General features: G+C 39.8%; 1 protein-coding gene across 14 annotated transcripts in view; it reads right to left on the bottom strand.

The window, feature by feature from the left end:
• The window catches only part of ANO5 (anoctamin 5), a 74,495-nt gene extending 58,098 nt beyond the window's left edge, over nucleotides 1-16,397 (bottom strand). For 5 of the 14 annotated variants that reach the window (XM_086894127.1, XM_086894128.1, XM_086894129.1 and 2 more), the window contains exons 1-3: nucleotides 16,152-16,300; nucleotides 5,501-5,545; nucleotides 3,092-3,156 (exon numbers count right to left, since the gene is read on the bottom strand). In XM_086894127.1, coding sequence (XP_086750253.1) covers nucleotides 3,092-3,156; nucleotides 5,501-5,545; nucleotides 16,152-16,212 — 171 coding nt within the window. In that variant the 5' untranslated portion in view covers nucleotides 16,213-16,300. Of the gene's footprint in view, nucleotides 1-3,091; nucleotides 3,157-5,500; nucleotides 5,546-16,151 lie in introns of all 14 variants that reach the window. The other 9 variants (XM_086894130.1, XM_086894132.1, XM_086894134.1 and 6 more) reach the window with 5 other exon arrangements.
• Between the last annotated feature and the right edge of the window lie 4,386 nt (nucleotides 16,398-20,783).

Raw genomic sequence — 20,783 nt, 5'->3', positions numbered from 1 at the left:
ATACCAAGCAAACATTTCAAATTACTTTGTGTTTCTCAATTGGAATAACAAATAGTCCTCTGTATAGATGGACCTCTACAGATGCTGATAAACTACAAACCAGTGATTCAATTTTGCACAAAAGCTGTACAAATTTTACATTTATCCCATCTGAATCGCCTGAATTTTTACTATTAGAAAATGCAATACAAATTAAATTCTTTATCCTTTCCTCCAGTCTTGAAATAATTGAGTAATCTTCTTTCCTCTTAGGCACAGGAACTCTAGTTTGTCAGGGTGTTTCATCTTAATTTACTTAGTAGCTGAACAACTAATTACAATCCCTGAGCAGACACACCACTGTATATTTTTCTACTGCACTCTCTGCACAAATAGAAAGCACATAGGAAAACAAAATTCTCAAGTTTTATTTCATTCATTTTCCAATTCTCTTGAAGGGACTTTCAGAGGCAATTATGTATTTCTTGGAACAAGAACTCCATAAAGACCTATTGAGGTAGATTCTACACAGGAATTTACTTAGGATGGTTGCCCATCCCTAACAGTAGTGGCTGTCTATTACTGACTTCATAAAGATATAATTTGAAACAGTTCCCATTGCAGCACTTATTTGAAAATACCCCCATTATATCTTTTTTTCTCCCCCTTTTCCAGTCTGCTGTTTGCAGAAAACATCTCCTTGCCTCTTTGCATGACAAAGCATCTAGAAATTATGTCTGCTATAAGCCTTGGAATATGATGAAGGCCAAGTTATCTTATTTTTTTGTTGTTCCTGTGGGAGATTAAAGAATAAGAAAAATAAGGAGACTCAAGAAGAAGCAGTTTTAAAACAGGAGAAATCCAGGGTGAAATTGGCAAGAATGCAAAATCATGATGGACCAAATGCACCACTGATTGGTACTCCAATGCCTTTTAAGTCCTGGATTTCATCTCATTTTTGTATATATGCTGGCAGGCTTCACTACACAGTACACTACAGTTCCTCACTTTTTGTGTTACTTGCATCGTTCCCTATATCCAAATCATATATTCCTTTGCAGATTACAAAAGAAGGAAAAAAAGAACAACTGACCACTGAATTATGGATGGGTAATGTTTCTGCTCTCCATATTTATCTAGATTTATTTTTTCCCTCTTCTGTTGCTAAATCAACAATAAAGCTTTAGCTTTTTCTCTGTGCTGCTGAACAGAAGCATACTGTTGCTGGATGTTATGATTTTTCTCTTCCAAATGAAAAGACAGCCTGAGCATAATGAAATAGCGATCTGAATGTCATTTAACTCTTTCCCAATGTTTCTTTTTTTTTAATTAATTCCATTTCTTTTTTAAAATTACTTGACTTAAATTGGTTTAGGAATTCCAAATGTTCATATTTTTTAACTGCAGAAACATTGTTAAGTAGCAAGAAAATTACCAAGCTATCACAAAGGTAAAATCATTTCACAGAGAAATGTTCTACCTGTCAAAACATGAACAAAGCATATTGACCTGAGCTCAGGAGGGCCTTGGTGAAAGGAGGAGAAACCATGCTGGAATAGAAGATCCTGCTGAATTCCTACAGGAATGCATCAAGGATGTTAAAGGCAGCCTAGCAAAGAACTGAGGGAAAAGGAATTCATCCAGTTTATACAGAAAAGAGAAGCTGTGACAACTTATGAAGACAAAAGATTAGCATTATAGGAAAAAAAAAATCCCATAAATATTAGGGGCTATCTTACTATTGCAATTAATTAATAGAAAAACTTTTAAATATAGACTTAACCTGAGTTCTAGGACATTAATAATCAGGAACTAAGTCTGTCATGGCTGATAAGAGTGTGAAACTGGGCAAGATCAAGAGTAACTCTGTAGCTTTATGTCTGCCCAATGCACAGAAAGCAAAAATCAGATAAATGACAATGCATTATGGTTCATTGGGTAGGACAGGGAAAATCACAGAAAAGTACTAACTTAAATATAAGCAAACAACAGATAACCACCTGATCTGCAGAAACAACTAAGGCAAAACAAGTTGTCTCAGAGGGAGCAATGAAAACAACAAAACAGAACCCCCACGTTATTACTTACTGATATTGCTAATATGACAATAATTTGTGATATGTAATGATAAAGTATAAAGTAAAATATTTATGTAAGGAAACATGTAAGTAGAAAACAAGAGAAAAAGCTGCATGAAGTTACCAAGGAGAGATTTTTGAGAGGATAACCAGATATATTATTCCCAGACACAAACATGCTGAACTCCTCCTTTGCCTCCCCATCATGAATCTTTCATCCTTCAAACAAGGTTCAAATCCCATTTCTCTACATATATGACACATGTTGCACACTTTCTCCCATGCTTCCTGCCCTTTCATATGTCCTAAGTCATGAAGTGACTTCTTCCAAGCTTTGGTGAAATACGTCATATCCATCCACTCAGAGACTCTAGTAAGTAGCTCAGAATTATGGTATGATGACCATTGTTCAGTGAAGCATTTCATATGGCTGTTCACTGAAAATTTTCCTGGAGAAAAAGATGATTACAACTCATGGAACAAATTCAGAAGGGAACAGGGTGAACACATGAACAAGTTTTAAAATGGAACTGGTAAATTTATGAAAGCATTGGGACGATATGGCTGCATGTTCTAAGAAGACTAAAATCTGTGTAATCTAGGAAGCCTTTCTGAGTTCTGTCTTTGTGTGATCATCTCCAGATGTGGTCCTCAGAAGATGCTAAGGACATATTTGTGCAAAAACAGTATGATTTTCCAATCATCAAAACATTTAAAGATTGTGTGATTCTCATTTCAAGACTGATACAGCAAACACCATTAAGCTCATACTGTTTTCTACTACTACAGTGCTGTAGCACTAACACTGGTAAGTCTCTTCTGAGACTCAATGAGTGTCATGTCATATTCATGGCTTTGCTCTTTCAAAACAATACAGGAAGAAAAAATATACATGGATAAAAAGAAGGTGTAAGACAATCTAAAAGAAATACTAGTTTTGGAAACTAATTGTCTTTTTCACAACAACCACTCTTCTTCCTTCCTACCAAGTAGTACATTAACTAACTTCATTCTTACTTTTTAAGGCACCTTACCTCAGAGCTGCTTGGGATTTCTGATCCTGCAGTTGAAATAATTTCAGGTCCATTGCATTCTTCCCCTAAGGAACATGGAAAAAGAGATTCACATAAATACATCCCATTTTTAAAATATTGTTGGATCTGAAAATGATGTGGACCTTGAAGGCATGGAACTATGAACAAGTAAAGGATGGAAAATAATACTCATAATACTAATAATACATAAAATCTTCAACAACGGTTCTTTGGAGGGGAAGAAATGCTGCAAAACACAATACTACCTTGTACCAGTCTGTACTGCCTTGATGTAACCTAGCATTCACAGAAATATATTTTTAACTGTGACAGAAAAAAAAAAATCTGTTGTCATCACTTATCTTTCTTGTCTCAAATATTTGCTAGGTTGAATGGGGTTTCACACTCAGAGCTTTGCTGCTTTGGTTATGGAATTAAAATTACCTGTGGAAGTGTTTGCTAGAAATCAAATTAGGGTGTGGTTTGTTGCCAAGGAGTCAATAATGCATAACCTCAAGATTACAAATGCCCATGCAATGAAGATATAACAAAAGGATCAGGAATAGTAATATGAACTTAATTACTTAGCTTCTTGTTCAAAAAACAAAGATACAAATCCTAAAAAAACCAGCTCCTAAACAACAACGATAAAACAAACCAAACAAAAAACCTGCTTTCATTTTAACGACAGTAGTGAACACCAATATGACTTTGCCACAAATAGTCATTTCACCAAAGACAGTTACTAAAGTGCTAATGCTAAAGGGAAAATCCTATTTAGCACCTTCATAATCTTAAACTGGATCAAGACACTGGCTAGGTTTGTTCCTCTGAATTTACACTGTCACCAGTTTCCTCTGGAGGACAACTCTGAGCCCATAAGCTAGGCGCCTGCTCCAAGAAGGTTTTTGTGAACAACCACCCCTCTGCTGTGCTGATTAGGCAAATCAGTCTCTTCAATCAGGCATCTAAATCACTCCACCACCAAAGGGAAAGGATAAGCAGTTTTGAAAAGAGCTTATCAAAATCTAGACCATGCACCTAAAAATTATGTCTCTTTCTTTCAGAAGAGAGGATTCATCTTTCTTCTTTCTCCATTAAGGAAGCATTGCTGAGTATAACTTAGACTGGACAGACTTACACTGGACTACTATCAGGACAACTACAGTTAGACTACTTCTGCCAATAAAACAAGCCTACTTTTCGTTTTGTATTTGATGTCAAAATTGTGTCCAGGCAGGATATAAACTGGTTCTTCAAAAATACATAATAAGCTGCTTAAATACAGCTTGAGAGTTTTTTGTTTCCTACATTTTTTTTTCCCTAAGCTCACTTACAGAAAATGGTCTCTGTAATTTATAACTATACATATGACATGATGAGAAACCAGGCAATGGTGTGTAAAATACAACAAATAATTTTATGAATGCCAAGACATTTAACACTGTTGCCTGCTATTCTGCTAAAGCAATCTACACATCAAAAATCTACATTAGTAGATACAATCTGAACACCAGGATAAAGAATGGGAGCATCCCTACCACACTCTGCTACCTGTGCTGCCTAAAGCCCCAGGAGGCAGGTGGTAACTGCTGACTTGGCCAAAGGTACCAGCCCAGGGCCCAGGAGCAGAAAGCCCAAACATTTTGTCACACAACTCTCCCATTCCAGGCCAAGAACAGTCTGGCGCACCTTGTTCCTGCAGCAGGAACATTCAATTTTCTATACTGCTGAGGGAACCTGAACTGATTCAACAGCCTATAACAGCTTTTGTGTGGGTTTTTTCCTGGATTTTATCCTTTCTGTAATTGTTAAAGTCTAACCTCAGAACAAATATAATTCAGAGTTCCACATTTTCAATGCTTTCCCAGTACCACAGCTGATTACTTGTGGAAGGAAATCCTCTTGATATCTGTTCCACTGGAATAAACATGAATAACCCTAGAACAGCATATGAGAAGGTAAAAAGAGAACACAAAACATACATTAACTGAAAAGTACAACATACTTAGTACGTTCACTCCTTCTAAAACATGTGATCAGATTCTTGAACATAAACAGCACAAGTAATGCACACCCAAATCATGTAGAAAAGTGTTAAGAGGCCCCATCCCAGAAATGCACCAAGCACCATCAATGTAAATGCCCAGTTAGATCTTAACCAGGAGAGCTGCCAAGAGATAGCCAACAATTGACTTGCAAATCACATTGCAAAAGGCCTAGCTCATATGTGATACCAATGACTCACATTAACCCAAGTCTGATTTCCAAGAGGCTCCCAGCAGAAAAAAACCCCAAAAAACCAAAACCAAAAAAAACCCAATATAAAACAAACAAAAAAAAAGCCAGATAGAGAAAACAGACAAAAGGGGGGAAGGGGGGAAGGTAAAACATGGGTTAGTACGATACCTTCTGACTGTGATGGCTTGAACTTGGTGAGAATCGCAATGTCATCTTTAAAAGGAAAAAACGCTTCAGTAAGAACCAGAAGTAAAATTAATTTTAACATGAACCCATTTCATAGTTCTCCTCTATCCTTTACAATACAGCCACTATATAAAGCAAAAGAATAACCCTGTACACCAGGGACCAACCTAGACAGAAAGAAAGCATGGCACAGGCTCCTCTTGGAATACCAGCATTCACCTTTTTGTCTAGGTATGTTATTCAGCAACACAAACAAGGATGCCAATTTTCCTTATCCGTAGTAGGGAGGACCATAATAGTTTCTACTAGCCAAGAAAATGCTTTTAAAATTCTTCATGAAATTACTGCTTCATATCTAAAGATGGGAGTAAAACAATAATCTGATAAAATTCTGTACTTAAGGGTATGTCCTTGTTCTTCAACAGTACATGCTTTTATTTATATAAACAGATCTAGAAATATCTGCATGCCAAGAACAACAAACAAGGACACTTACTAAACTAAGTGGCCCTTTATTAAAAAATTTATTTGTATAAATTGCAGAAACTCTTTGAAATGTATTTTGTTCAAAATTAACTTCAAAACAACTCTATGACTATTAAAGCTCACTAAATTATTTCAGAAATTTATCATTTTAGTATTTTTTCAAATAATTTGCCTTCATGGGAGTGCACATATCCTAGCAAAAAGGATGTAACTGGTGTCTTCAACAGTCTTACAATTCTTCACACAGCTATTTGTTACTCCTTAAATACATGTACCTTGGCAGTGTGCATGTTACTGTAAATAAGCAAGCTTTGTAAGGCCTATAATTCTGCAGTATAAGACAACATATGCTGTCCCGAACTACACCAAACTGCAGGGCAACCTGCTTAGAAACTTTTGGTATGCCACCCCTAAGAATTACAGACCATTTCTACTTCAATTACAGACCTGAATGATGAGAACAGGAGCTCACAATACAAATTAACATTCAGTACTGAAGACTGAAGAACATAATTAAGATTGATCTCATGTCTTAAAATATAAGTAGTTTACTCACAAGAAAGGTACTTTCATTACTGCAATCTTATGATTTCTGTAACAAGCATAAAAAATGGCTTCTTGTGTAATTAAACAGTCAGAAATTCTACAATAGTTCAAATTTTTTCACAGTGCCAGAATCACTTTGTCCAATGCCACTTCATGGTAAATTCTACAATAGTTCAAATTTTTTCACAGTGCCAGAATCACTTTGTCCAATGCCACTTCATGGTAAAACTGATGAGTTAGGAAAAGGTAAAAGTACATGTGTTCAGTGCTGTTGCAAAAAAGTAATGATGGCATTGTAAATCAAGGCCTCCCACAGAACCTGTTTCTTGATAATAGCTGCAGCAAGGCAAGAGGCGCCAAAAAAAAGGAACTGCACATTCTCCAGGAGAAATGCAACCTGTCATAGGTCATGTCCTGGCCACAACAGCGGTGCCTCGACTAGGCAAGTAAAAGCCCAGGACAGACCTAAGCACAGGACTTCTCACTCAACTATTGGTGCACTTTGAGGAATGGTTTCAGCTTTGAAGAATGGTTCCAGCTTCCAGCACTCTCCTAGATGGAGAAGAAGCACACTCTGGAGGACACTGGAGTCTGGTCTTCAAAACATTATGGAGAAGTCTGCCTTGTTAGAGAGAGAAGGGATTTTAGCCATACAGGTGTGGCTGGACTGTGCTATTCATCTTTGAAAGCAAATTAAAAAAAACTTGGCTTTTTAAATTACTAGCACAGTCACAGCCATGGATGCTTTTTAACTGTACCTAATCCACAATTTTCCTGGAAGATGGCAATTTTCAGCACCCTCAGTAAGTCCAAGTGTGCTGGGAGATGGCAAAGAAAAAAGCTTGGCTGATGATGCTGCACTTGAGGTACAGCTAGGCACAGTGCAGCTGGTGTGCAGATGCTGCAGCCTGGCACAGTTGAGAGCAACACTGCATCAGAAAACAGAGTAAGAAGTTTAAATTTTCCTTTCTTCCAGCTTTTATAACCCTGATCCATCTGCACCAAGTACAGCTTTTGACAGATGGTTTATACCACTAAAAACATTTACATATTAGGTGTTTTCAAAATCAGGTGGCAGATGAAGAGACATTTTTAGGGATCAAAATTTGTTTTGCTACTAAAGCTAGAAAATCATCTGCCTTTGCATGGCTAAGACATCTGATATAGCTATTCCAAAGGAAAAGCCACAGAATTCTCATGTGGGTGTTGATAAACTGCATTGTTTAGCAGCAGTAAGGCAGTATTACTACTGATTCTGCTATTTCAGTATTGTTTCCAAAATACTGCTTTCAATTATTTCCACAATTTTCTTAGACACAATAACAGCATCCTTTTCAGCCAACAAAACCAAGTAAACAGCTTTCAGACCATTGATACTGTTCTACGTATGTCTAACACATTGACATATTAGTTTATACACATTCCTATCCCTAGAGCAAAATTTTGATGGTCCAGGTAAAATGAAACAAACAAATCAAACCAATAAACCAAGCAAAATCCTACCAAATCCTGAAACTTATATTGCAGTTGCTATGAAGAAAATTCCCTATATTAATCTTTAACAAGCTATGAAAGAAAATGTTATTCCTAGATGTCTTGAAGTTACCCTCTTAATAAACGTGACATTATTTGATCACCTGGCCTGGTCAACAGGAAAGAGAAATTATTTACTCCTTCCAAGTAAGCATCATAGTGTCTATTGCAAGTGCTTCCATATCTAAGGAAAGCAGCTTTACAATGAACAATCAACTAAACTTATACACATACTGATCATATCCTCCAGAGCTGGATGGAGTTGCCAATGGGAACTGAAGACCCACTGACTTCCAAGAAAGCAAAATAAAGTTACTACTCCAGTTGGCATTGTCTGAAGAGTAGTAACTGTGCTGCTGAGCTAAAGGTTCAATCTTAAGATGATGTCTGAAGTGCTGATTCATGCACACACAGAGATGCTTCTAAAAATTTAAAACAGTTTAACAATGAAAACATTCTTAGTGAATCCAAGAAAATCTATTGGGAATATTTTAAAAGTATTTTATTAGTCCCTTAAGAAGACTGCATTCAAGTACAGGCTGCTTCACAGACATATTAATTTTCTTCATGTGTTTTATTATTAAACAAGTACTTTCAGAGAACAGGTATTTATCAACACATCAGAAGTAAAAGGAAAATAACTCTTTTTATAAATAAGTATATGGAAATCTGTTCCTAACAGTAAGAAAATCTCATTTAGCATTTGGAAAAGACATGCAGTCCTAGTCCTAATCTCTAGTATAGTAACTGGGTTACTTTAAATCAAAATGGGTCATTAACCTCAGCTGCCTTCCTTTTAGACCACAAAACCATCACTCCTCTTGATTAAAAGCCAATGGGAGAGCAAAAAAGGGAATACATTAAATAAAAAGAGAAGTTGCACAAATCTGTTTTTAGCAAAAAAAACCCCACAAACATAGTGTTGTAGCACAGAACTTGAATGGCATTTTAATGCAATTCAGGCAACAACCACCACTGTATTTTATGTACCAGCACAGGCAAGACTCAAAGCATGCTGTGAGCACTCAGACCTTCCAGGTATCATTGTTCTGCAAAATGACATACATAAACTGATTAATAGTTTCAAATGCAGTTAAAAAAGCAAGTCCAGATTAGGAATAGTTGGATAAAGTCAGGTACTTTTAAATTGCACAGCATTTACATGCATTCAAGTAAGAGGGACTAGAAAAACAAATCTCAGAACAGTGTGGTAGACACACCAGACTGCAGGAGTTCTGACAACTCATGAAGCACTAGGGCTGTGCTTGTTTGCCCTTAAGAATATTTATACATTCAGGGCCAGATTTCATCAGCACTGACTGCAGAGGCAAGCAAACAGCTCCAGCAATGGCCTGGCACATACATGAAAGCGCCAGGTGCGTTCTCCTCTCCTTCAAGGTAAGATGAAGAAAGAGGAACTATGTTTTATATATGTGGGAATGTTTTTCATCACAGTCCACATGCACTCATGTGCATTCATGGAAACACAAGCACTTTAAGAAGTGTTAGGCACAGGCTTGCTTTCCTAGTGTGCCCAGATCCACCAAACACCTCACAGCATCATTCATTAATGCATTTATCCAACTTCTACTGAAATCACTGATGTAAACCGTAAGGCAACAGGTTAATCTTTAATTAATGTCTTTAATTTCTTTCTGTGTTTGCAATACACAAGTGCCAAAAAGTAGCAGAAGGCACAATGCACTATACATTCTGTGCACACAAGACACTCATACTCTTGTATGAGAGGTCTTCTATAGATGCTATAAATGAAAAGGGATACATAAACTAGGAAACTAATGATGTAAATATAGCAATATTTAAAAAAAAAAAACCACCTCGAATTTACTGTCCTCTGGTGGTATTCCTCAGTTTCATGTTATCCAGACATTTCATTTCAGATGGCAAATTTAATCTGCAAATTTTTGTTGCTTCTGGTTCATTATGCTGTACCTCACTCAGTACTTTTTTGGTTATGCCTCCAATTAAATGCATCACTGGAAATTTTGCTACTGCATTCACCAAGTATTTCATTTTCTCGCTTCTACAACATAAAAATATACCAGTATAGGATGACATTTTATAAACAAATGCAAGATTTGCAAGACTTACAAGAACTGTAAGAATTGGCATTTTTGTCTGAATTACTTTAAAAATGATGGAACAACTTTGGAATTCCTATACTGATCCCAAAGAGAAATGGTTCCTATCAATCAAGACAATGATCATGGCAATGGGCCATGGCTTCCATTGCCTAAATGTTCATGTGTAAACACCAGTCAATTAACATAACTGAAGTAGGCAAAGTGGTTTGAAGAAACAAGTGGCCTGAAAAGCACACCTTCTAGCCATTACTTATTGGCATGGTATATTTCTAGCACACTATAAATTGTGCAAACATAGACTTTTTGATTTCCAAGCCAACTTCCTTGAATAACAAACCACAGGCCACTTTCTAATTTAGGGCTAGTACAGAAAATGAAAGGACAACCATCTGCATCATGAGTCCTACCCATGTGATTTGCTGGGGTTCTGCTATCTTGTCAAAAGCCTCAAATTGTGAGCCTAGTAAAGAAGACAAGAATCCCTTGGGATTTCCAGTTAGAAGACTGCCCTCTATGCAAAGACATACTCCCTAAAAAAATGTGTTTGTAACTTCACCACGTCTACTGGTACTCACTGAGAGCAACTGGTGAACAAAGGCATGAACACCACAGCTTTAACAGCTTTATGTTTCAATGAAAAACATACATCTAAATAGTAAAATCCAAGTAAACACATCCCAATAGACTTGGCTCCTCCCACATCCACTGCTTAATTTAACACAAAATGTGACAGTCATTACAACAAAATACACAATGTTACACAATGATTAAATACACAGTGTTAAATCTAGAAATAATTCCTGATATGTTATTCAGCTTTAGCACATAGCAAACAACTGTAAATCCTTCCATAACTATGTTTTAATTGCAAGAACTATCCCTAGCAGTACAACATAAGAACCTTCCTTCCCCTTTCTGCAGTTATGTGCAGAATGCACATGGGAATGCTATCACCAAATATGATAAAATTACTGCTAGATAAGAAAATACAACCTAGTACTTGCACTGCTTTTTGGTCCAATCCCCAGATCACAATAAAAACTAGTGCAAAAGTTCACTGCATTATTACCTTGCCTCTTAAAATTACCTTTTTACATTACCTATACTTTCTTGATGACATGTTTAGGTTCGATGACTATTTTTCCCCTCCACGTACATATGCAACTCACTGGTTTAAAGATACTAAATATGAAGACAGTGGTATTTGGTTTCTTGGTGGTTTTGTTTGCTTGTTGTTTGGGGATTTTTTACAAATTATATGCCAACAGCGCTCAAGCATGATTTTAAAAAGACATTTTAATCAGTGCCCTTTTATCTTATCCTAGTGTTTCTTCATATCACAGAAATGATTAAGTCTTTGTACATAAAGGTTACAGTGTACTTCCATTTTATAATACAGTTATCAGTTTATTTCTGTAAAGAACACCTCAGAACAGCACAGCACAGTAGGCAACGCCTTAGCAGCAAATGGATGGAGAGGGAATCACTGAGACAACATCACTTTGCCTTCACCAGAAGAGATGCTGGTGGCCTTTTTGCTGTTTATTTGGCATTCATAATCCAGAATCTCTGCCCCCCAGCTGAGCCAAATCATTCCTCCAGGAACTGTTGTGAGTGGGAGACAGCTGCAGGTTATTTTCTTTCATATTCTGAGCGAGAAGGTGGAATTGTAGGCCCCTTGTTACAAAGAAATGAAAATGCTTTCACCTGTGATGGCAGGACCATCACTCAGTGATGAGATCCTGAAGGATCTTAGAGGTCTTTTTCAACCTTAATGATTCTATGAATCCAACTGTATTTCTCAGCTTTCCAAAATGTGGCCTGAATATCCCGCATAATTGCTACAGGATTTAAATAGCATGCAGGTGTTGGGGGTTAGGTGCCCTTTCTTTAGTTCTGGCTCACCTGTGGAATTTTTGCCCATTAGTTGTGTGGAAAACCTGACTGCTGGTACTAAATGAGTGTTTGAGAAACACTAAAAGTTTGGCTGGGCCCAGCGATAGAAGGGGGGCAGGAAGAAGGGAGGCCAGGGGTAGCTTGTTGGTTCCTTCAGCTTCAGTGAAGGACACTTTGCTGTTGCAGCTGAGAGCATTCACCATCACCCAGACGGAGCTCCTGGTTCTTCTTCCTTCTTTGTTGGTGGCCTCACATCCCCCCTGTCCACCGCGGAGCTGCTGATACACCTCGGCCACCAGCCCGAGAACTCAGCTCATTCCAGTTAAGTGTTCCTCAGAGCCCTGCAGGAGCACCGGGACCGACTGCCCGAGGGGTTTGTAAAGCAAAGCCTCTCCTCCATCCCTTCCCGTCTCAGTTGAGAAGGCTGTCACGGGGTCTCTGGTTCTATTTTATTGTTAACGCTGTAGTTATTGCTGTTGTGTGTCTTGTTATACATACTAGTAAAGAGCTGTCATTCCTATCCCCAGATCTCTGCCTGAGAGACCCTTGATTTCAAAATCATAATAATTCAGAGGGAATGGGGGGGTCTACACTTTCATTCCAAGGGAGGCTCCTGCCGTCCCTAGCAGACACCTGTCTCCTAAACTGAGCCACAGGGGACTTAACCCTTCCTTTGCTACTCACTGGACTGCAGACAGTGAGTTTAATCTCATATGCAGGGTTGTCACCTAAAATGAAAATGCTGTCCAAGAGCGATTTTTAACTGGCACAATCTTTGGAGAAAAATCCGTATTTTACATTTGCAGTGGAATGGGCTTGGTGTTTTCATTTTCACATTAAAAGCACCACAGCTATACAGTGATACGATACAAGTTGTTAGGATGAGTTCCCAAAAGCAGGCTTTCCTACAACAAACAGGAGTAACTTTCCTGTTACAAAGAGGTTTAACTTCCAATAACTACACTGTGCCCCCGAAGTGACACATGGCAGCCAGTAAAGAAATTCCACTCAGAAACCAGACATTGGTTGGGCTAAGAGAGTATTTTCTCCCCTGCCTTTCATATTATGAATTATGTCTAAATTTCTTGGAGCTTTTATTTCATTACCTAGGAATAAACTTTCAAACAGCTTTCCTCTTAGCAATCCGTTTGGTTTAGGCCTGTGGGAACATGATATCCTATTCAATGTTTCCACAAATAGATCAGAAATTACTACATACATTGTGACAGTACTTAGAGACAGATGTAGTTTTGAATGGAGGCCTGTATTTTATGTTACTGGTATGAATTCTGATCAAATAAGTGCAGTATCATTTTATTAAATGACAGCAAGATTTGGCTCTGGATGCTGAGGTATTGCAGAATGCCAACACACTGGCACAAGCACCATTTGCAAGTCACACCATTGGCTTTCCCTGATGTTTTTCCACCTTTCTCAGAGGGAACAAGCAAGATGACAACCAACCTAAACAAGCGTTTGAATATAGCTCATTTAGAGCGTTTTGACTGCAAACCAGACTCCTGGAAGTTCTGGAAGAGAAGCCATGTGTATAAAGGCAGCATGGCAAATCGTGGCATGGAACCAAGAGCAATCTTCCAGAAAACTGGCAGGCTTGGGATATATGCCACAACACAGCTACTGCAGCACTAGCATGTTGGGGGAGGAGGGGAAGCACGGTGGGGGTGCTACTGAAAGTGAATGTAGACATAAATAATCCTAGCAACATATTGCAGTCTTCTTCCTATGATGCTGACATTCCAATTTTGCAAGTTCAGTTTTCTTAGACTTAAATATTTGGGGTATATGACACACACCTTCCAATAGAAAGCAAAATCACACACACGAAAAAGGAATTTTTTTACCTCACACAGATGTAATTCAGCAGGAAGCCAGGAAGCTTCCTTCAAGGTAAAAATTTTGGCACACAGGCTCTAAACAGGAAAGTTAAACTTTGTGATGCTGGTAGACAGTTTTGCATCCTCATAACCTTTTCCTCAGCATTCAAGTTTAACAGAAAGCAACAGTAAACCAGAATTAAATATGCACATACTATCCAAATACAAACCTATCTTTAAAGAAACCAAGTAGCAGATGTTTTTTCTCCTGCCTTGCTCCTGTTGACTTACACGGGCCATGCCTGTACACATTAGACATCTAGACCCTTAGGAGGCTTTCCCTTAAAGGCACAATGCGTATGTTTAGATCTCTAAGAAATCCTGTTGGCAGTGTATGTATACTGTTAACTTTCCTAACCAATTTAATTAAAGGAATATAATTTAAGAAAGTCTTTGGTTTTTTTTAACCTTGGGAGACTTTTGGGCAACAAATTAACACAAACTTTAAAAAGCCTACTCACTTCACTCCATATTCAATTTGTTTCTGTTCTAGAAAAGTGTTTAATTAACAAAATTGAACTAAATTAGAACATAATTTTGTATGGAGAGTTATGTGCTATTGTATGGCAAATCCTGCTTAACCATCCTTGCACACTGAAACCCCTCAAATCTCCTTATGTTTACTATTTACGACTATAAAAGCTCCCGCAAGGCTTATGGGGAAACTGAATACTGTAGAATAAAGTTTACAAATCTGACTTCATAGAATCATTCCCTAAATGGGAATATTTTGTATGTTCTGTATAATTTTTTAGTCTCAAGGTACTTCAGTAGAACAACCCATGGAGAGAGCAGCTCAGTCCTGGCTCTTTTCATTGCTTCCAGGCAGTGGGATGGGCAATGACTCAGGTCTCTCACATCCCCTTTGGAACAGGATTGCTGGCCAAGAGGCTGTAATATCCATCTGCTCAGGTTCCTAAGAAGCCTGCCAGCCTCACCAGGCCTTCCCAGAGAGGGCAAACCTTCGTCTGACTCTTGCTGTGAATGCCTGCCTCCCCACGGTTGGACACCCCTCCATAAGGTCACTTCTTTTGGATAATTTCACATCTCTGAAATAAGACTGCCAAATATTTTGAAAATCATTACTTGCCACTAGTGCTTGAGGTGTTTAAAGTGGCACTATATATGTTTCTATAAAAGAGACAGTGTAGTCAAGCTGTGAAGGAGAGCAGATAACCAAGAAGCCAACACAGGCACTTAGTGGTTCTTCCCTGCTTTAAGATTTTCACTTCTAGGACTGATGGCAAAGCATTATTCCCAAAACAGAAACTCTTCTAGGTCAGCATTTTCCTTTTTTTAAAAAAAACCTATACAGTCTCATTCTGAAAATATCAACATGCTCTCTTACATCGGACTGTTGATTCACGTTGCCAGGTGAAGTGCTGATAAACATACACTTGCGTCATGTTATTTTACAAATTTCTGATATGACCACATTTATTATAAGTAATGATATACTATGCTGACATGAAGTGGAAGCTGTAACACGGCTATAGAAAAAAAAGCAAGGCCCCGACACAAATCCACTGGCCCACATCCCCTGCCACAGGGTCTGGTCTATTCGAAGCTGAGGGGACCCAGTGCATCTGGGATAGGGCGAGGGGGAAGAAGGCTTCCCTTCCTAAGTGAGATGACCCGGTTTGCTCTGAGCCTCCTTGTAAGGGCAACCTCAGCTCCCGGGAGCCAGCGCCCCATCCCAGCTGGTGCTTCGGGGGAGGCTTAAAGTTTGCTGTCCGGCAAAGGGACCTTTGTTTGTGTCCGCTATGTCTCTAAGATAAAAATCGAGCGGATTCTCCAGCTTTTGGTCTTGTCAGGGTGCGGATACGTGAACCTTCATTTTCAAGGTTTATTTGTGGATTATAAAGATCTAATCATAGCTGGATCATGCTCATGGAAAAGTGGTTTTGCTCTTCTCAAGTGGAAGCCGAAGGATTAAAAGCTCGATGCAGGAGGGGTCAGGATTCACCCAGGATCAGCCTCATCTCACAGACGCCGGTCTTCAGACCCTTGGAAGGAACCAGAGCCCCCCAGAGTCCCGCACTACGCTCGCCCCCGCTGCCTCCCACCCGCGCCGCTTCCACGGGGCCCGGAGTCACCTCAGGAAGCGCTACCGTTTCCCAGGGGAAAAGGACGGAACAGAGCCGGGATCCCCCCCTCCCCGCCCCCTCCTACCGTCCGCAGACAGAGACATCTCGATGAGGGTCTCATTTGCTTTCTTCCCCAAGCGATTCATGGTGGCCGCCTTTCCGCCGCTGCTGGGGAGCGGCTGAGGAGCGCAGCAGTGACTCAGGGCTGGGCGGCCGCCTCATGCATGCGCACTACCCGCGGAGGCGGAGTGACGGCGCGCCGGGGCGGGGGAGCCTGGGAGCAGCCCCCTGAGCGAGCGCGCCCCTCAGGGCCCTAGCGGGCCGTGCCTCCGAGGGGCAGGGCAGCAGATCGAGGAGTGTCCTGGCCCGTACGGGACAAACCCTGAAATTAAGCAATGTGCCTGAGAGCGGGGTCCATGATAAGTGTGATATGGGCTCAGCTGTCCCGGCTGTGTCCCCTCCTAAGCTGCTTGTGCACTCACAGGAGCAGAACGGACCTAGACGCTGTGCAACCGATACCTAAAACAGCTCCCTGTTATCAACACTGTTCTTATCACAAACACAAAACTTAGACCCATAAAACCTGCTATGAAGAAATTAAACTCTTAACTCGTGAGCCTCCGTTCACAGCTGCTGTCCCTGCTCCCGGAGCTGCTGCCATTGCCATGTCTCTAACAGCCCTACCTTCTTACTGCTTCCTTCAATCATCTGAGACAGTTTCCATCAGTCTTTGTTCAGTATATGTATGTAATATATTTTTTTTGTTCATTAATATAAGCTCAGGTCTTCTTTCAAATTAACTTTTTGGATATTCATCTTCTACAACTTCAGTAAGCATTTTATGCTCCAAACTGACAAGGAGCTTTGGTACTTAGGTAACTGTAACACAACAGCACTTTCATGACCAATAAGAATTCATGGAATCTTAATAAAAAGTTAATCAAGTCAGTCAGTTGAGCTACTGGGCTTGTTTTCAGACCTATATACAGTACTAAGCCTTTATTTGTGCAACATAAATGCTTCAAGAAGTATATTTTTAGTCAGGAGCGAGACCTAAAATGTGTCTGGTTGCTCTCCAAAGCCTAAAATGTTTAGTTGGGGTTTTAATGTTCCAATGCAGGATGGTGGGAACAAAGAGGACGGGCTTGGCACACCTAACGGTGCCCTGAAACAGCTTGTGACTGCATACAGTGCACAAGGTCACAAGGCTCCATTTAAGAGCTGTATTTCTAAGCCTTTAATTTCCTCCTAGCACTGCATATCTTGGATAAATGCTTTTATGCCCACAGAAGATGCAATTAGAGTTGCTATTCAACAAGAGCCAGAAACAGCAAGAACTGCCACAGTCATTGCTGTTTTCCTCCTAATTGCATGCTTGCTGTCCCCAGCTCCACCCAGCAGTGAACCCAACCATACCTAAAGCTGTACCTCAGCCAGAATGCCAAAGACGATTTTCACGACCTCTGTAATTGCACAGGCTGATCATGTGTCAAGTCACTGACTTTGTGCAAGGTACACAGTAGCCTGTGGTAGGGATAGAACGGAAGGATACTCTTCCAGAATGAGTTATCTGTGGAGGTGCACAGCAGGTCTATGCAATACCCAGCATTGGATTTTCGTGCATATTCAGTTGAACCAGCTATTGTCCGACTCCATGGTTTCACAGTTTGCCCATGTGATCTAGGACCACACTTCCTTCCAAGGGCACACACCCTTTTTCTCCCTCCCACCTTCCAGTTTCACTCTGAATAAGGAATGCAGATAAGGGGATGCATGACTTATATTAACCTATTAAAACAAATTATCATGTTGTTGGTTTGGGGTTTTGGGGGCTTTCAATTCCACAAATCACTGCAAACAACTGGTAAGGACAAAATGAAGGAAGATATGGCAAACCACACAACATCAGGACCATTTTATTCCTAAAATATTAATACAGTAGTCAGGTACACTATAATATTTCTGCTATAGGATTAGAAACACTATTTCTAATACAATGCATATATAAACCAAAAAATAATAAAATACCTAGAAGGCTGTGGGTAAATGTAGCAAGCATCACCAAAATTGCTGGCAGTGAATATAATTAGTATATTCAGTGGCAAAAAGTAATCCTTCGTTTGTGCTAAAGGACAGCAGGTAGTTTGTTGTCGCAGTCCAGTTGACCTGACTGGAGGAACAGGGTTCACCCTGATTCAGGGTTAGCAGCTCTATCGCAATATAGCAATAAAGCTAGGTGACTGGTCTGATCAAGACAACCATTGTCAGGGGTCCACCGCTGCTACCGGTGAAGTAAAAGGATCAGGGCACAAAAAGCAATTTAATAGAGGAGCCAACTAAAACAGAAGCCATACACAGTAGCCCCAGTGGGTAAAACTCTGGAGTGGACAGCCAATATTACAGTGAACAGAACATTATATAACCTTGGTAACAGAACAAAGAACCTATGAACAACAACATAACCATTAACTAACTAATCATTAACACATAACCTTATATAGAAACTAAATCCATAATCCCATGCTTCTCACCAAGCATATCTAGATGTTCTCTTTCTCAGCACTCCACTTCTTGATATCTTCTGTTTAGTCAGCCGGGGCAAACTCACTGTCACTCTGTGCCTGACCAACTTCCAGTTTGTACCTTTTTGTATATCCACTGATTGGCTTTTTCCAAACCATGCAACTGATCTTTAGGCCTTCATAATAATAAAAAAAAAAATACTTAAACACAGAAAATTTATGGGATTTAAGGACAAGATTTCAAAGATATCTTGCTGTCTATTGTTTTCTCAAGTAGACACCCCAAGGCTGTTCAAAAGAAATCCTAGCTTTCAACCTGAGATGCCAACTCTTAAAATTCCATTTAGAGGATTATCTAAAACTTTTGGCACTGAAGTATCTTTGAAAATATAACCAGAGTCTTAAATCATGTGGAAAATGGAGCTTTTGTGTCTATCAGTTAGATGCTGTTAAAAAAAGTTAATTCTTTATCAATCCTCTGAGAAAGAATCTGCTATGTACAGCCTATGCATTTACCACTTGAGGACCTACCAGTAAGTTGTTCAAATAACATGCTTTCAGGATTTCCTCTGCTATGTATGTCATATATCCATGTCACAGTCTCAGAAGGTGTTTACCAAGTTATATACATACATACACACACACACATATACATATATCTATATATATCTATATATATTCAGAGTTTTAATAAGTTTTTAAATCAGACTGTGAAAACAAGTCAGAAATACTGAAAATGAGTTTGAGACACAGACAGGAGCAAAAAGGGAAGTGGTGTCTCTCCTTCCCAGCCTTCTTAGCCCGCTCTTTCTCCTCTGGTGGCTAAACAACCCCATGGATATGTTTGCTGTGTTGTGAGATTTCAGCACATGTGGACTGCATCCCAGAAATTAATGTTGCTGGCTCCCATAGGCGTCTGCTTTGTAAACCAGTTAAAGGCTGTTGAGGTTTCCTAGTTAAAGAGCCAACCTATTTATTTCCCTGTCTTTCAATTAGCTCTTTAGAACATAAGTATTAGTGTAATTTGGAATGAAATGAATAATTAGAACACCTCTAAGGCCTGAAACCAAACAAGCTTAGAAAGGTAAAGTGGGACTTAGATGGAAGTTAGGTACCCAAGTCTATCGTTATTATATCTCAGATTGCCATTCAGTTATTTCTGGGGGTTTGGTGTGGTTTATTTTTTTTTTCTTTGTGGGGATATTTTTTTGCTTGTTTGGGGTTTTTTGGTCAGATTTTTTGTTGCTGTTTTTGGGAGTGTGATGTGGGTTTTTTCAATGCACAGAGAGCATGGTTTCTGTATCCTAGGTGTGTTGGTTTGCACGGCCTGGCTTTTAGTAGCACTTGTGTCACAGAGTTGGCTTCAGTGAGAAGCTGCTGGAAGCTTCCACCAAGTCTGGCAGAGCTAATCCCTGACGGCTCTGAAGATGGACATGCCACTGGCCAAAACTGGGCCAATGAGAGAGGTTGGTTGGTAACACCTCTGTGATAACATATTTAAGAAGAAAATCAAAGCAAAGTGAGGTACATGCAGTTTTTTTCTAGCCAGAGAAGAGGAGGAGGTGAAAACACATGAGAGAAAACAACATGGAGACACCAAGGTCTGTGGAGAAGGAGGGGGAGGAGTTGCTCCAGGTGCCAGAGCAAGATTCCTCTGCAGGCCATGCTGATGGCAGTGGTGAAGCAGCTGTGCCCCTGCAACCCATGCAGCCCATGCAGAGCCCCATGCAGCCTCTGGGGGAGGTGTCCATGCCATAGCGGGTGGATGCCTGGAGGAGGCTGTGATCCAGTGGGAGACCCGGTAGAGAGATGGGGCCTTGCTTCCAGGCTGGAGTAGCCTGTCCTTGGAGGGCTGCACCCCATGAAAAGAGAGATCCATGTTGCTGCAATTTTGGAAGGACTGCTGCTGGTGAGATTGGAGCCACGTTGGAGAAGTTCGCAGGGAACTGTCTCCTGTGGGAAGGACTATTCTCCTTGCGCAGCAAAATAAAATTTTGGTGATGAACTGACCCTAACCCCCATGCCCTGTCTCCCTGTGCTGTTGATGGGGAGGAGGGAGGGGTTTGGGGGAACAAAAAGGTCTTTTAAGGGCTTATTGTACTTCTCATTATCCTCCTCTGATTTTATTAGAAGTAAGCGCACTTTGTGTACTTACTCAACCTCTAAGTTGAGCCTGTTTTGCCCTTGGAGGTTTT

The sequence above is a fragment of the Cyanistes caeruleus genome, chromosome 6 (assembly GCF_971803275.1).
Source record: "Cyanistes caeruleus chromosome 6, bCyaCae1.hap1.1, whole genome shotgun sequence".
In the NCBI taxonomy this organism is placed as follows: domain Eukaryota; kingdom Metazoa; phylum Chordata; class Aves; order Passeriformes; family Paridae; genus Cyanistes; species Cyanistes caeruleus.
The sequence above is the reverse complement of the archived record's forward strand: the minus strand, read 5'-3'. Positions and strand labels throughout refer to the sequence as shown.